This window comes from Typopeltis vanoorti, chromosome 9 (genome assembly GCF_054136105.1).
Source record: "Typopeltis vanoorti isolate ZY-2024b chromosome 9, IOZ_Tvanoo_1.0, whole genome shotgun sequence".
Lineage (NCBI taxonomy): Eukaryota > Metazoa > Arthropoda > Arachnida > Uropygi > Thelyphonidae > Typopeltis > Typopeltis vanoorti.
Window position 1 is genome coordinate 112396277 of NC_143557.1, and position 18126 is coordinate 112414402.

Genomic DNA, 18126 nt, shown 5'->3' on the forward strand with positions numbered 1-18126 from the left:
TTGTTGAATTTATTCTCTATTTTGATTTATTTGTTTCTATCAAATTACGTGAAATCCTCTTCCTTGGATAACTTCAGAACTTAAGTCAAGTTTGTTTTCGTGGAAATAAAGCTGGCAATAACCGAGAACTGTTTTTGTTTGCTTCTCATAATCTCTGACTCATCCCGAGGAAGAAAAATCCGCGGAAAGTGATGAAGAAAATGTTCCAAGGATAATTCTTATTTATTCACGTTTTCATGAGAAATTCATGAAATGATTAAAAAAGAATTTAACTTTCACTTACTGTGCTTCCAACCTATGTTATATTTTAAACTCGAATGCTGAGGCCCTTTAGAAGAAAAAGCAATTATCCTTAAGTAGCTTTGAAGTCACAAGAACTCTTAAATTAAGTATCGATACGGATTTCAAACCCATAAATATGGCCCATTCGTTAGATTGAGAGGATACATTTTGCTACACAAGGATAGAGATTGCTTTAAATTATTGTTTGAAAAACTAAAGAAATAAGACGGAAACGTCAATTAATGTTTACATGTCATATAATGAATATTTTTCACTTTTTCTTTTCTCTATTAAAACGCAGGCCAATCAATTTCCTACATGTTTTCTACCCACGGTATACTATTCATAACTTACCGCACCCGATCGTCAACTTTCAGTGGCTTCTTTCGCAAAGTTTTAGGCTGGATATGTGCCATGCTCAATCCCCTCGTTCACGCTACAGTTGCCCTTCACTTTTGTTCACAGCACGAAACGTGATATGTTGCTGCATCAGATTTCATCCATAAGTTGCTTCTTGTGCGAATGGCATAGCGCACCTCTTCCCTGCATCGCGGGAAGCGCTGGCCACGTCCTTGAGTAGGTTTCCGTCCTGGTACCCTTTGCATGCTTCATACATGTACATAGAGTATATTATGTATGGATATGTGGTTGCGTAGTAGCTTCTTTTATTGCCATCGTAGGTATGGTTTAGAACTCTTGGCGCAGTCGTGATCGTTATAGATCAAGTGAATAGGGAGAGAAGTGGGATGTGTTTAACATTATCTTTAAAACAACATACATACTAATACAAAGTATGTTTGAAAAGCAATGAAATTCTTTGAGTAAAATAACCAGATTGATTGCAATTGCGACGTATGTTGAAAGAGTGAGAAATCATCAGCGATTGTTAAAAATTGAAATACGAACCACGTAGTTTAGTGTGTTAAGTACAAGAGATGTTGATAACACACACTTGTCCCATATTTTCACCTGCTCAGAACAAATTGTGACAGACTTAAAACTACCTTTCAATGCAGGAAGTATTTAGTTTCATTAGAAGAAAAACTGCGCGAGAAGTCAATAAGGTAGACACCGTCATCACAGTTTTTAAACAGAGAATCGTGAAAAGTTCAAGATATGTGCAGGAAAGGAAGTGACTCCGTGTACTTTTCTTATCAGCTTTTCACCCTGCTAATCTACATAAGTAAAAATGCATTTTTAACCAATGATCGAGATTTAAACAATGATTACAATAAAGAACATAAGAATGGTTCACACGAGTCTTTACCGTGACTAATCATCACAGATACCGTGAATGTTTTTATCTTTAAAGACTCGATATCTTATTTATTTAACATGCAGAATGCTACAGGACTTTCTTAATTATTTCCAACTTTTTCTTCAATTTCTCCACACACATACAACCATTTAATATATGCTAAAAAATTGAAAAAACAGCAAGAGTACAAAAATTTCCCCTCCGTTCTTTCATTCACCAATATTCGTTATTCTTCGCCTGTATCTTTCTTTCCATCAGGAGTTGCTTCAGAGACAACAGAAGACGAGTTATTTTATCTTGCCTTATCAGAAATCAGGAGTTGCTTCAGAGACAACAGAAGACGAGTAATTTTATAACATTAGAATTTTATTATGTTATTTTATCTTGCCTTATCAGAAAGAAATACTTATTCAACGGTATGTTATTATTAATGAAGGGGATACAAATCCTTTGATGTTTATCTGCCAGTAAGCGAAACTCTAAGAACCAGGACTAAGATCTATGAGTTTCATACCGAAAAACTATCGGCAAATCCAAGTGTAAGTAACCACTTGGTAGTACAACACCAAAGCAACTCGTATCAAAGGTGGAGCAAGCTCCCTCACTATCCTTGATATTTTCTCATAATGTAAAAACACAGCCCCTAGGGGATGTAATACTGTAATTACATTATGAGGAGAGATCACTACCCAGACCGGTTTCAACCTTTTTTGAGGTCTCATGAGTGAGTAGGTAGACCTGGAAGATAATAAGGTTTAAGTGAAAAGAACTTACATACCTTCACTATACGAATGCCATAAAGGTGTGCCTGTATATTATTACATAGAATAAAAGCCAAAAGGCTATTTTTCTGGCAACTTTAATAATAATGAAGGGGATACAAATCCTTTGATGTTTTTTTGCCAGTAAGCGAAACTCTAAGAACTAGGACTAAGATCTATGAGTTTCATACCGAAAAACTATCGGCAAATCCAAGTGTAAGTAACCACTTGGTAGTACAACACCAAGACAACTCGTATCAAAGGTGTGAAACTCATAGATCTTAGAGTTTCGCTTACTGGCAGATATTATTATTAAGGTTGCCAGAAAAATAGCCTTTTGGCTTTTATTCTATATTCTATGTAATAATATACAGGCACACCTTTATGGCATTCGTATAGTGAAGGTATGTAAGTTCTTTTCACTTAAACCTTGTTATCTTCCAGGTCTACCTACTCACTGATGAGACCTCAAAAAAGGTTGAAACCGGTCTGGGTAGTGACTTCTCCTCATAATGCAATTGCAGTATTACATCCCCTAGGAGCTGTGTTTTTACATTATGAGAAAATATCAAGGATAGTGAGGGAGCTTGCTCCACCTTTGATACGAGTTGCCTTGGTGTTGTACTACCAAGTGGTTACAACAATAGCCTTTTGTCTTTTATTCTAGGTATCTTATTATTGTTATTAGTAGTAGTAGTGCTTTTGTTAGGCGCTCTCAGAATGTATGGATCCGAAATAAGATTTTCTTGCCTTCTTTTAGGAAATCCGATATTGAGAGCCACGTTTTCAAAATAGATTAGCATCTAAAAGAAAGTATTATAAGATGGCTCGAATTCTACCTAACTCGCAAAAATCTGAATTATCTTTATATCGAGAACAGACGAGTAAAAAATCCAGATCACAAACACAGTTGAAAAAGTTTCGTCTTAGCCAGATTAACCACAGAAACTGCACTACCAGCAACGAATACCAAATAATGTAATAGTATCAAGAAACTACATCTGATGTATTCAAATCTTGAAGATTTTGATGCTCTTTAAGGATAATGATTAAAAAAAAATTCTTTCGACTTTTAACATGTTTTTTTAGATCCTAGATCTGGCGTACCACCAGTTTTCCCCTCCATCTGATCACCGACTTTTAGTAACAAAATCTTTGATGCATTCTTCGGAAAGATTTTGTGCATTCCTGCTCTTAAAATGGCAAACGAATGAATTATGTCTGTGTGTGAATGCGCGCAGTTTTATCCTCAAATATATTCAGTTAATTTGCTATTCAAAATCATTCTTGGGTAGATTCAACTGGAGTTTTCCATCGGGAAGTTGCGTTGACTAATCCCGCAAAAACTAAACTGCATAGAACAGAGCAACAATTTAAAGACACAAACAAAACTAGCTTAACGGAAAACTAATTACCCAACCACTCCTTGCACAAAAAAAAAAAAAAAAAAAAAAAAAACATTTTCTTATTCTTTCTTGACGGATTTCCTAATAATTAAAAGGGCCAGATTACGAAGATTGCAATCGCAAGATTTATTGCTCGGTCATGAATACGATAGATGTAAATAAATAAAATAGAGATAATTTTCGGTTGCATCAAAAAAGTATAATTTTTTCAGTGTAGTTAATATCCCGGTATCTCTTTCTGCCAAAGATACACACACACACTCACCCGTTTGAACAAAATGTTACTTAAGTTGTAGCCAACGCTGTGCCGTTCCCTAAGGAATGGGGAAGAGGTTTGAAGGGAAATGCTGTTTCCTGAGGAGTAGCCCGCCCATTTCTAAATAACGTAAAGGTTTTTGTATCCCCAAGCTGGTAGTTATGATCATTCACTTTCTGACAAGAAATAAAATATACAAATTAAATGCATTCTCTTATCGGAAATGGAATTTTTCTGAGGAGTATTTAGTGTTATCACTTCGGAAGAATATGGCGATAGCATCATTGCTTTAGGATGAAACCTGTGATTTCTGTACTAAGAATAATAGAGACAGCCAGCAATACTGTTCAACTACGTCTCAGTTCTTTGAACCTTTTCACTTAGTCGAATTTTTCACCCGAAAAACAGGCAAACCGGTGATAGAACACATTCAATTAACTGACATAATATATTGGCATCCTAGTCTTAATTTCGTCGATCGCAATTTCAACCAGCTCAATTCGGTTACATTATTCGCTTGAAGATGTGATTGGAATTATTAGCGAAACGTTGCATATATAGTACCTCATATTTTTGAGAAGTTGGAATGATTATACTGTTTTAACTATGTAATTGGTGATGTAGCACGCGATATCTAGCTTTTTGATTATGTGACATTTTAATTGTGCTTGTCATCTTACTTTCATCTATACTAGTGCCGTTTTAAGATTTAAAAAAAAAAAACACTGCGCATGAATGAAAGCACACATCCAAAAACATTTGTTTAGTTGGATTATGATATGAAAAATAAAAATAAAAAAGCGTGCATTTGAACGTTTAGGAAATATGGTGTTAAGACCTGGTTTCAAGTAGATAGGTCAGTGCTTCCCAAACTTATGGATGCCAAGGCCCCCTATGGAAAAATTAAAATATTTCACGGCCCCCAACGAAAAAAAAATCGTAATATAGACATATATTATTATAATATTTATTGAATTTATATTCAAGATTATGCGTTCGTAATCTTTTTTGTGTTTCTTATCATGCGTTCGTAATCTTATATGTGTTTCGTATTATTAGTTTCATTTTAATACCTTTAAAATGAAACTTATATGAATAAACATATATTTACTAATATCCATTAAGCGCCGAAATACGCAGGAAGAAAATTTGTGTACTAACACCAATGTGTGATTTTTTTTTACATTAAAATATATAAAAAAATAACACAAACGAAATAATAAAAATTAAATAAGTTTCTTTTAGGATAAAAAAATCTACTTAGTCTTAAAACATTTTAAATTTGTTTTTATTATTTCACGGCCCCACTCAACAAAACGTACGGCCCCCGAGGGGGCCGCAACCCACAGTTTGGGAAGCGCTGGATTAGGTAACTCCTTGTCAGGGGTTACCAAATTTTGCGAATCTTCAAGTAAATTCATTATTGTTATGTATGGTTGGTATAATAATAATGGAATCATACATAGATCGTCTGATGCTTATTGATATCCTTATAAGAAAGGGTTAGTTAACCAATTTCAGATAAAAAGGTTATTTTATTTTATTTTTATTTTTTGTCCAGTTTCAGTAACTAAACAATCTAGATATTACAGTTGATCGATTTAACATACAGACATTTCAAGAACTTAATAGTTGAGAATCTTGAGTTTATTATAGCATAATCCATTAATAGTGTGGGATAAAGACTTTCTCATTATTACAACAATAACATTCTGCTAATAGTAATCAGATTTTATGTTAGTCATTAAAGATTTAGCCTTCGTAGTCTCAGGCAGTATCGACCACTAAGTACTCTTTCTTTGGACGAATGTTGAATCCCAAAGAACCTTTATAAGGTTTCCTCTCATCTGAAGGACAGTTGTCATGTCTTATAAGGGGTTGAAAGAGGGGTTTTCTCCCAAATTTGCCAGAGAGGCCTCATGGCCTTAGTTTCTTAACTGTAATTTAGAAAATTTCATTAAATGAAAATTCGTGTTCATGTACACAAAAAGTACAATTTAGGTTGAAATATCTGGGAAAATTTATCCCGAATACCAAAATTTCTTTTAAATTTGCCCATCCACAGTATTCCTCTAGCCTAGGAGATGCATACTGATTGTTACGAAACATGGAAATAGAACGAAAAGATAATCCTTCATTAGTAGTGGAAGTTCAAATAGCATTTGGCCCTTTCTTTTCTAGTTAACACGTTTGAGAGAGAGAGAGAGAGAGAGAGGGGTCATTTGCAGGCTGTTTCTAAATCCTGTATAGTACCACTCATCAAAGCCAGCTCAGTTTCATCACTCAAAATCTCACGTAAACAAATCAGAATTATGGGCATAGCCACACCTTTTATGATTGTTTTCTGTAGAGCTTGCTGTTTTTAAAGATATTATAGATAGACAATATTGGAATCTATTCTCTTTTTGGAATGTAAACGGTTTGACTAATTTTGATAAAAGTTAATACGGAGATTCCTCCCACGCACTCTCACTTTACTAAAACACAAAGCAACATGTCAGTTTTTATGTCGTAGAAGTTGTGTAATTCAAATATGCCTTCATCAGCATTCACGGATTTCCTTTTCTTCTTCCAGTATCCTTTTATGCTCAGTATCAGTCATAATATTGTGACCTCACCAAAAATTTGCACGTTAATAAACTGGCAACAACGTTTACATATCTATTTTGTTGGTACTCGACTTACAGAATCGAAATTTCGTTAGTTGCGAATAGTTAAGAATTTCTGAGGAAACTGGTAATAAGATTAAAAATAGTCTTCGACGAAGTCATCCACACAGAGGCTTGACATTTTTCTTAATAATAGTGCTATGCTTTTTTATACTTTATATATTTTTATTTTTAATTCTTGTAATTGCAGTTGTTTGTGAAGGATTCATGCGATGTTTTTTTTTTTTTTATCATGTTATGAATTTCATTCCCCATCATCATTGTTTTGTGAACTATATGAAATTCAAAAATATTCACACGGATATGGTAACCACTCAACCCAACCAAGCCTGCAAATTGGATAGTGATTTGAACTGTTTATTAAAATATGATTTTTTTATTTTTTATTTTTAGTGACATGTCACTAAAAATAAAAAAAAATGTCACTAATCAAAAGCATATTAAAAGTTATTTATTTTTCTGGAAAATATCAGCGTAAATTCTATAACTCAACTCTCGCCGGTTCAACAGTATGTCTATAAGTTTACAATCTTTCGTGTGTATGAATAACATGTGTAATAATAGTTTTGTTTCAGAAGACAATAGATATTTCGATAATAGCTTCCGCTTTTCATACCTACGTCTATACCACTTTCGAACGTGTTAGTTATAAAATTTTACCAAGAATTCGAAATTCCGTAAAAAATGTCTTTTATTCAAAAAAATTAATTAGGCAGTTAAACTAATTACTCAGTCCTAAAATTTTACAACAATGTGCCACAAGTATACAGCTTTCATTTCACTTTTGCTATCACTTATGTTGCAGTATAAGTAGGTAATGAATCCTAAGAATTTCACAAATAATTAGAGGCGCTTTGTTTGTTTCCCACTCAACTTAGTTTTGCTTGTGGAAAATTTATCCATGAAGATGAATTGGTGCTGTGCAAAGATGAAGATAGAGTATTTAGCAACACAAATCATCTTTGTAAAGATTTCCTGTACTACACTTGATGTTCAGTGTAGAGTTTGTTGTATAGCGATGTTCTTAATTTTAAAATTTACACAGTGTTATATTTGGTGAGGTCACAATATTATGACTGATACTGAGCATAAAAGGATACTGGAAGAAGAAAAGGAAATCCGTGAATGCTGATGAAGGCATATTTGAATTACACAACTTCCACGACATCAAAACTGACATGTTGCTTTGTGTTTTAGTAAAGTGAGAGTGCGTGGGAGGGATCTCCGTATTAACTTTTATCAAAATTAGTCAAACTGTTTACATTCGAAAAAGAGAATAGATTCCAATCTTCTACATCGTACGGTGGCGATTCTCAGCTGAAATTGTTAGTAGGACATTGCTTCACTTGATTCCTTAATCCAGTAGTTTTTTTAGTTTCTCCCCGGAGCTGAAAAAATTACTGGATTAAGGAATAGGGAACAGAGAAAGTGGTACTGAATGGCTAAACTTCTGAATAGGCTAAAATCGTGTAAAATATTTATGAGTATATAGGTACGAATAACTGAAATTTAACATAAGTTGAGAAATAATGAACTTAATTTGATAAGGATTAACAAGTAAACGTGAATTTCGATAAACGGTTTAGGATTGCAAAACCTCAATGAAATTTTATCAGTATGTTACGAAGTTGCATTTTGATAAAAGTATGCTTTCCATTGTAGCGTACTAGAAAATGGATTATTACACACAGGTTTGTAATACTCGTTTGGGTCTCCATTACAAGATGGACAATTAGTCATTGTAAGTGGACCACACGAGAGAGGCAGTAATTGAAACTATGGACATCGCTTATGTATCTATATGACATTTCTTCAAATATTTCTTATTTCAGTTAACTGTGGCTAGCAGCTCTATTCTTCATAATAAGTTCATGTGCAAGTTCTGAATGATATTACAATAGAAAAGTGAGAAGGCAAAATCAGAGGTTGGGCTTTTAAAATGAAGGCTAAAAAATAGGCGTTGCACCTACAGACATACATTTCAAATTCTTAGTTGCTCGAATAAATTTTCGGATGAAATTGGTTAACATGAGCAGTCTATACAAATTCATGGAAATTTTAGAAGATTTAGAGTTGAGTAGAATGTGGAAGGAATAGTGGAAAAAATGACATAAAAGAAAGGTAAAGGTATGTCAATAGCTCTGTTAGACGAAATTTTCCAATCCTGATTAGTTAATTCATTACTCATTACTGATTGATTATTAAAAAAAATCATAAAGTAATTACGGCTTGGTTTCCTAGTTTTAGATTTGTTTTACTAATGCTTATATCGTACTATTTGTAGTACACTAAATCACTAAGGTTTTAGACATAATTTTGTATGTCGGAAGTCTTCATTATCTTAATAAAGATTTTGCTATGTATGGAGAAACATTTAAAGCTTCAAGTAGATAGTAGCATTTAGCTAAACGTGTTGGTGATATAACTTGAGGGTTTAATTAAAATTTGAATATTTTATTATTAAACTATTTTAATGAATTGGTCGCAGTGAATAAAATGTTAAGCAAGGCCTGTTTTAGTGAGAGGAGAGTGCTTCTTGCGCTGACCGTGCCAGATTGGTGGCTGTTTGTTGTTACTTTCCTACGCTTATGTAGTACAGAAACATCTTTACTTGAGGGAGAGCAAAATTCTCCTCGCACTAATATCAAGTTAGTGGATGTATCCGGTCCTTGGACTACACATTTGTGTCCCTTCTCTTTGTTTAGCTTCCCTCCGTCTGTAAAGATTCTTCTATCCCTAGCGTTGTTTACTACTACGCTTCCTGTCTACCATATCCGTCATTTGTATTTGTGTGTATGTGCGAGAGAGAGAGAGAGCATGTGTGTTGTGTCCATTGACAGGGTCTCATAGGTCGTTCATTTGTTATTACTGTTGAGTTTTATATAAAAGTTACAAGGCGCATGTTGCCGAATTACTCATCAAACTAAACTCGACTTTTAGAAAACAGCTGCTTCATTTGCGTATAGTTTTTCAACGGTAGCATGTTGGATGACAGTCGCATTAAAAACTGTTAATTCATCTAACGGAATCTGATCAGAGGAAAGGTTTTCGCTGACAATAAGCCAACCACATGCAGAGATTTTTCTCCGCTAAACTGCGAGCTACAGTTTACGGACATGCAGTGGCTTTAACTGCTTGCTAAAGAATCCAATCTAACTGTTAGAAAGGTGTTTGTGTTGATGTATATTATTTACGCGTTTTATATATACAATAATACTGAATGCTGCTGAAAACTACTCTATGAGGTTAGGTGGGGGGAATCTCAAAGCAGCTTCTTAATGTATTTTATTTATTTCGCATCATTACTTGTGAATTTTTTTAAATATAAACTTGTCTTATTTCAAAATGCAATTTAATATCATACATTAAGTGATGCAAGAAGGGCAATTCTGTGGGAAGACCTTTATGGCGAACATTATGTAAATGTAATCTGATATCAGCTTTCCAAGGTGCAATAACAACACTTGTCTCCATTTTTATGTCTTAGCGCGTGGAGATGTTGTTAATGATGTCCAATTTAACTATCGTGGAGCCACATAGATAACTGTTTATCATCTTGAAGCTACGCACGCTGTAAACACTTTTGTGGCGAAGCTAAAACACTTAGTCTGAAAATGAACACTCTTAGTTTGGATACACGTTAAACAAGAAGCGAAATAATAATTTGAATACGAATAAAAACACAAGAATAATGAATTATTCTCTTTCGTTTTTTTGGAGCCTCTCTCTTACCAGTTTACAGACGATTTTTTTTTTTTTTTAAGCTTAACGTTTCATCTTAGCTGAATGGCGAATAAAAACTACATCTTAATCCTGTCTAGTTACGAACATCAACTAACATTTGTTCAAGGCTAAGCTCTATATTTGATTTGGTATTCGGTATTGAGCTTACTTTTGAGTACTAATTCGCACCGTTCATGATTGTACTACTTGTCTTTGCATCCAGTTTTGACTATTTCTGCATTCAGAAGTGAAATCGTTTTTGGAGCTATAATATATCTTAAAAGGTAACGAACGCTCTTCCAATTTTTAGTTTCTTATTCTTTGCTATGGACCATGATGCGATTAAGAAATTCGGAGGCGGACGCTTGGTTTGATTTGCTGGAGATTAAACTTAGGCTATGAGGTGAGTGTATTAGGCCTGTTAATTGCATGTATTCTCTGGATGTTGTTGCTTAATGAAAAACCTGACTTTTCGGCAGAGAAAAGCTGCCGCCTCCATATGAGTGAGATGGAGGAAATTAAGAATTCTAGATTTCTTTGAACATCCTTTTTATAGGTTCTACGAACATAGTCCAAGGCCTTTGCAATTAATGGACATTCTCTCTCTCTCTCTCTCTCTCTCTCAGAAAACTAAGAACTTAGTCTCCTTTGTTTCACTACTACTAATCTGGCCTTGTTTAAGCTACATGGGTACCATAAGCTAATATTGCAAAAATAATGACGTCCTTTAGCTACCTTTTTCAAATATGCACTACAGGCATGATTCAGATGTATTGGTATTGTGGCGTTTTATTCAGATTATGTCACATCTTGCAAGAATGTTGAGCCTCCGTAGCTCAGTCGGTATAGACGAAGCCCTTTGGTCAGAAAGGCCTGGGTTCGATTCCCGTCCATGACGTGAGGAACCTCTATTTGGTCTCTTTCGACGAAAGGTGAGTTAGCTGGTCTCATAGGAAGGTAGGGTTTTTTTTTCCCGCCCGGAAACTCGGGTTTTTCGTCCCCCCCAGAACAGGCAAACCAGCCCTATGAACACACACGGATTAAGTCAGGAATACTTAAGAAACGGTTCCTCCCAGCCATAGGCTGATTCGTCAGCTATGCCAGTCCCGAGCCCGGGAGGGGGGAATTCAGATGGTCCCGTACCTCCCCATAATAATAGGAGCTCACGGCGGTTGTATTATCATACGAATAAAAAAAAAAATCAAGAAAGCTGATGTGTTTGTGTTAGCCGTGTGGCAACCTTTTGGTTTCATAATGCTAGACCCAGAAGAAATACCCCTTTATACGTTCGATTTAGCCGCCAATTAAGGGGATATAGGCATATAGTCTCTCTCTCTCTCTTTTCCTCCCCTCCCAGAAACTTTAGTCTTATCCCATCATGCAGATTAATTGAAAGTAGAACTTAGACTGGATCAGCTAATAATAATAATAATAATAATACGACATAAAGTTTAGAGATCACAGTACAGTTGTTTTTCTGTGCTCTCTTGCATGGATACCTGAAAAATCATCAGTAGTAATGAGCTCAGCTCTCATTGACGGCTGTAGATGGAAACCGGCCGCCTACCGATTTGGGGGGTTGGAAGCTGAGTTCTGCCTTTTACTGCCAAGGGCAGTAAAAGACGTTAGAGGATTTATTTATGTAAGATAAGTTTAATTTCCATAAATTTATTTTCAAAGATAAATTTGACAAGCAGGTGTATAGAGACCATTTTATTTTATTCGCTTGCTTAAAAAGCCTTTTAAGGTTTTACTTAAGCGAGATCCACAATATAAATCACAAACCAATGGTGATGCATTTATATTTTATTCAGTTTCATTTTTTAAAGGTCATTCCACTAGTAGTTCCATGTGGTTTGACCAGTGCTGGTGATAGATCAAATTTCTGTTGAATAGTTACTTTGTTCTAGATTATTCTCTAAATTACGAGGAAATCTAGAATTTTTCATTTCTTGCGCTGATTTCGATCAGTGCAAGAAATGGTACGCATTTCTTTTTTTCATTGGCCTGTTATATACAGGGTATATAAAAAAAAAGTCATAATATAGGACTGATATATAAAATTTTTTTCGGCATGAGTTTGCCTGTGAGAAAAGCACGCTATCGAACGGCAACTTTGGCATGAAGCCACAGTTTCTTAATGTAGGTTTGATAAAGTCTGATAAGTGCCGCAAAGATGTATCGCTATTTTCTTTGTGTGATGCATTTACGAGATGGCTGTTTTCATTGGATTGCGCTATGAACAACAAAATGCCTTTTAGAGGAGGGGTATTCTTTTCGAAGGAGTATTTTTGGAGAAGCTATGAAATATTTCATGAGTAGATGGTTAGGATAGATGTGTTTTAATTGAAATTAGAAATTGTTTTTAAATGTAGGCTGAAATGGCCTGCTTTTCATAGTAGCGTTTATTCAAATTCAGTGCAGGATGTTTAATCTGGAATTTGTCTCAAAGCGTATACTTATTAGATAGCCCCGACGTTTCATCACAATAATATGATTTATTTTCGGATAAAATAATGATTTATTAGGTTTATAATTACTATTCACAAATGTTATATCCTAAAAAAGTTACATTAGTAAGTCGAAGCAAAGCTTGTAACGGACCAAACTTGTGGCAAGCAACATACAGGAGAATCATTTGTATTCACTTTCGAACTGAAAGATTTCAATTGCATCTTTCATCCTTGAAGTGTTATTAATCTCCTCCTCACCTATGTGCAACGCAGCTCTCCAGATTGTTTTGACTTTGAACTGGCGTCACCTATTCAAATCAATGTTGACAAATGCGTTTTGCACTTTAGCCACAGGAGATAGAACGCCTTGCTGAAATATTGGTGGAAGTGCTTCAGGAGTAGACAGGAGCTGAAGTTTGAACAACAAAATGAGTTTTTGGCAATTTGTGAGATAAATTGCAAAATTGAGAGTTATTAGAAATGTCACAATGAGGCGGTTGCTAGTAGTTGGGAATAGAGAAGCAACAGTACCATTTTATCATATATGGATTAGAATATATCTGGGAATTGAGCACAGATCCTGGTTGTTTGAATATTCAAGGAATAAGGAAATGTCAAAGAGAGAGAGGATTCAAAAAAGGTCTTGTGAGTAGATGAGGAAGATTTTTTTTTTCCTCAGCGAGTACAGAGTGAGTTGAATGCTTTGCTACAGTGAGTATTTGAAGTGTAGCAGTGCTATAAGAGTTCAAGATGAGGTATGATAGGAATTGCTGTCGACTGCACGAAAATTGTTAAATTTGTCTTCGTTTTGTAAAATACTTAATGAATGCGTTCAACACCTTTTTAAGGTTGAGAAAGTTGCACAACGCTGTAATCTTCGACTGAAAGTCACTGTGGTGCTTTACCAGTCTTATGATGGCTACCAGGTCATACGACCTAGACTTGTTATTATTAGTTACTTATTAGCTACTTATTTAACTCTTTGAGTTTCTAAGCTTTGCGCATTTTGTTCCATGTACAAATTCCCCATCAACCACAGTGTGTAGGTATCTGGCTTTTATTTATTTATTTATGACATGCGTGATCCTTCGGAGTTGAGAAATGAGTAGAAATTGTTAGTGCGGGGAAAAAATATATGTTGTGATTTAATTTTTATTTAATTCATTATTAATATTTAGTTAACATTTTAATTATTTAATTACTATATTTAATAATTATATTAGATAATTAAATTATATATCGAATGTAATTAATTACATTCAAATGATACGCGCACATTATTTAACTTGCAGTGCATTTTAATTAAAGGTGAATGAGTATTAACGAGATTACTTTGCAAATATTTTTGACTTTTAAGTTTAAAGAAGTTAATAAATTCTAAAGTTAGATAAACGATGATTTACGTAAAGACATCTTTGACTGATGTATTTCATTTTGGAGGAAATTTAACCTTATTTTGTTTGTAAGTCGAGCAACTACATCCAGAAAAAAGGAGTATAGTCAACAGTCAATTTCCTTAATTACCTAGTCAGTAATTAAGAATAATTTTTCCTTCACCTCTCTCTCTATCCCTCCCTTTAAAAAAAAAAAGTAACCAAAAAATACAAAGATTAACTTATCATAATGAACTAAATCTTAACTCGCAAAGAAAAATGGCTGAAGGATAAACCGCGATTATTCCAAGGCCCCTTGGGCTATTTGGGAAGGAAGATGTAATGAATAATAATTGATTACTTTGTTTATTACGCCTGTTAAATTTGTGATTAAAACACTAATTTAATGGATATTTAATCAAACATGGTGGTTAGTTCATAAATCAGCTTTGCTAAAGGATTACATTTCAGTATATACATTGACTAATCGAGGAAAAACTGCAATAATATGCCGGCAAGGGGGGAAAAAAAAAAAAGATCGAACTTTGGCTTTGCTTATGCTTTTTTTTTTTTGTACCTTTTATTGATATAAACCTTAATACTATTATCATACGGAATTATTATTCTGTTATTTCGATTTTTTTTAACTTTTCGACATATGTTTAGGCTTGCGTCTGTATTTTCATATTAAATTAATCATTAAAAAAAAGATAATTGGAGTGGGATTCCTAATATTTACTCTATGCTGAGTCGTTTACAGATGTGTCCATAACAAAATTATGTGTACGCGTGTTAAAAGTAAATGCATTTTTCACCATATGTGTTTCCTGAAATCCCTTAATTTAGTAGTGTTGATAGCTGCGTTTCTCAGTAGGCAATTAGTAAGACTGGACGAGTGTACTTTGAAGCCAAGAGATCTTAATTTTATTTTATTATTATTATTATTATTATTTTTTTTTTTTGTTCTTCTAGTTATCGGTTTGTTTTTGCTCACTACCCAACTTGAACTTACTGATTGTGAATTTAATTTTCGCGTACATATTGTCGTTTATTTATATACAATAAATTTTCCCTCGTACTTTGAAAAAGTTTTTCTGTTATAGATACGGCACTGTACATGAAACAGCGTTAATCGGTCTTTCCGAACCCGATCAGTTAGTAACTACATTGTAATAGTTCTTTTCTATCTCTGTAGAAGTATGGGCGCTGAGGTTGACAGCATGAATACGCATGTGTTACTTAGAATTTGGCTGAGGATAATTCGCTTTCCACAAGAAAAAAAAAAATAAAATAAAATAGTCTACTATTTAACAATAATCGGTTTGAAGAAAAGCCCATCCGATCCGTTGAATGAGAAAACTGCATTTTACCTTTGCTGTGCATCTTTGACTTTTTAAAAAAAAAAAAAAAAAAAAAAAATTGCAGAAGACACTACGACAACATTTCTTTAGCCACAAAGACGTGAATGAGGCTGTGCTTGACAGGTTTCTTACTGAAGACATTATCCAGATCCTTGTTCACGCCGAGATACAACCTCAAAGTAGCGTGATTACTTAAAGACGTACTTCTTGTGAAGCGTTCTTCAAGGCAATAAAAGTTGACTATCGTCTTGCGCGCTATTCGTCAGGTGTTTTTCGTATTTCTTGCGAAACTGATTTGCCAGTTTATCAATTTTGATTTTGAAGAAATATAATTACAAGGCCGAGTGTAATGTATTTCTTTTTCTTTTCTGAAATAATTATCCATTCGAGCGCTAACCTAGAGGCTAAGTTTTAAAGCTAACATTTATTTATTTATTTATTTATTTTTACATACCTTGAAAGATTATATAACGGTGCTCATGGGCATGCGAGTTGTCAGCTACTTTTATTAGTTAACAGGCAACTTAAATATACTTTTTCTTTTCCATTTTGAATGAAAGCCTGTTCATTTTATGTTTGAAAAGTTTTAAATGCTATATGTTGGTACACTATTCATTTCACTTAACTTTTTTTTTCTCTCTCTATTTTTTCTAGGCAAGCAGTGGCGAGAAATATCTTGGATACGCTGCGTGCAGTTGCAGACGATCCCGATGAGGTGAACTGTGTATTGTCAGTTTTGTGCAGGCTTGCCGAAGATTATGGTAAGTACCGTTATAGTTGTATTCCATGTGTTACGCATATTGAAGTCAAATTTAAATCCGTATCCATTCTCTGAAAAGTTTTGATTAGCTTTTGTAGAGTATAGATTATCCCCCTTATATGATAGAGATAAGAGTTTCAGTTCACTTTTACGCTTTTCATTTCACTTACGTATTAATAATTTCGAAGATTACGATAAATGACCATGAGAATATCAAAGAAGATCTGAGGAAGCCGTCGTATACACCTGAGGAATTGCATAATTCTGGTTTCTTTACTGATTTTATTATAACTAAGCAGCATCCTTAACGATCTCAAACGTGGCATTACTTGCTCTGTAATAGCGTTTAGAAATTGAATAGGTAACATACTTCTGGTAAGTTAGGGTTACAGCCACGACATAAAGATATATTCGTTTTTGCATCTTCCCAGGTGGTAGAAACCGCTTTTGGAATTCACAAGTCACCGTGTGAAATTACCTTAAAGACATTGACGACTACAGGAGCAAACTAAATTTATTGAAAACTTGGGCCAAGGCGCTGCGCTAATAGGTCTAAAAACCAAGGGCCGAAGAAAATTATATTAAGGAGGTAGCAGTAAACTACGAGTAGCATTGAGGATTATAGTTTTTTAGATATTGACTGGAGTGTTTGGTGAATGTTACTGTACTATAGGTATAAAATATTCAGTCACAGAACTCAATAAAATGATTACTTTTTTTTAAAGAAAATTAGTGCGGAAAACTGCGAAATTAAATATGACTTGGAAACAGATTATAGTTGACTTTTGCAGACTGTTAACATCCGATAAAGGTCCAAACTTTTCAGCCAGGAAGATATCACATGTGCATTACAGGAATTTTTTTTTTTTTTAAGTTAAGAATCATTGGGATAGGCGAGCTTACATTTTAGCGGATGAAGATTATCGAATACTAACGAACAGAAATTGCTGATCAAAATTTGAAGGACTAGTTGTGCTTAGAAGACATTGATTACGATTCCAGTTGAAGTCCATGTTTGAAACAGTGGATTCACATATCACTGTAGTGTGTTTATTCGCATTCGATTGACACTAGTGACCTCTGCCGATATGACTATCATCTGATGTGAAGGATTTGCTTGAGATAATGAGACTGTGGGTTCTGGTTGCTCCGGATGCAAATCTAGTTTTGCTACTCTTTGAGCATGTCTTAAAGTCATCTTTACATTCATGGTTTATGTGGATTTTTTAAAATATATTTTCGTTGTAATTCCGTTTCTATTAATAAAATGATTAAAATAATACCTTGCCCCCTTTATTCACTATACTTGGACTGTTTTAATGATATTAGGCATAAACAATGTTTCAATGTTAATGATTGCCGACAATAAAAAGCATCCCTTTTTTGATTGTCTGCAACACTTCATAACTTATGCTCTTGCCAGAAAATTTAAAACGGCATGTCATAATTGTCTCTTGTTTCGAAAAGAATAGCACTGGAAGTTTTTATAGCCAGTCCAGAACTCCTGTTTGTATTCAGAATACTTCTGAAATGCCTTGGAACCATGTTTAGCAAGCCTTGATTCTACTAATCAACCGAACGAAATCCAACGTTGATATTCGATTTGTTGATTGCATACGTTCTGTTGATATCACATAGTTTTCTGCCTTATAGTTATGAAAAATTGTTTCCAAGTGATTGTCTTCAAACTTTGAATCTACATGTTTATTATTATTAGAAATTGATTTAAGTGTTAATTCAGCAGTTTATTTTTTTGCTTATTTTCTGTTCGAATACTTGTGTAATATTCGTAAAATAAGAATGAAAAGTTTGTTGTCTTGGCAG

The 18126-nt window shown here is 34.2% G+C and overlaps 1 protein-coding gene across 1 annotated transcript in view; it reads left to right on the forward strand.

Annotated features, from left to right (window-relative positions):
- The window catches only part of LOC150103428 (serine/threonine-protein phosphatase 4 regulatory subunit 1-like), a 649146-nt gene that overhangs the window by 368284 nt on the left and 262736 nt on the right, over positions 1-18126 (forward strand). The window contains exon 3 of the mRNA XM_090398478.1: positions 16197-16303. Within this exon, the coding sequence (XP_090254604.1) occupies positions 16197-16303 (107 nt within the window). The remainder of the gene's footprint in view (positions 1-16196; positions 16304-18126) is intronic.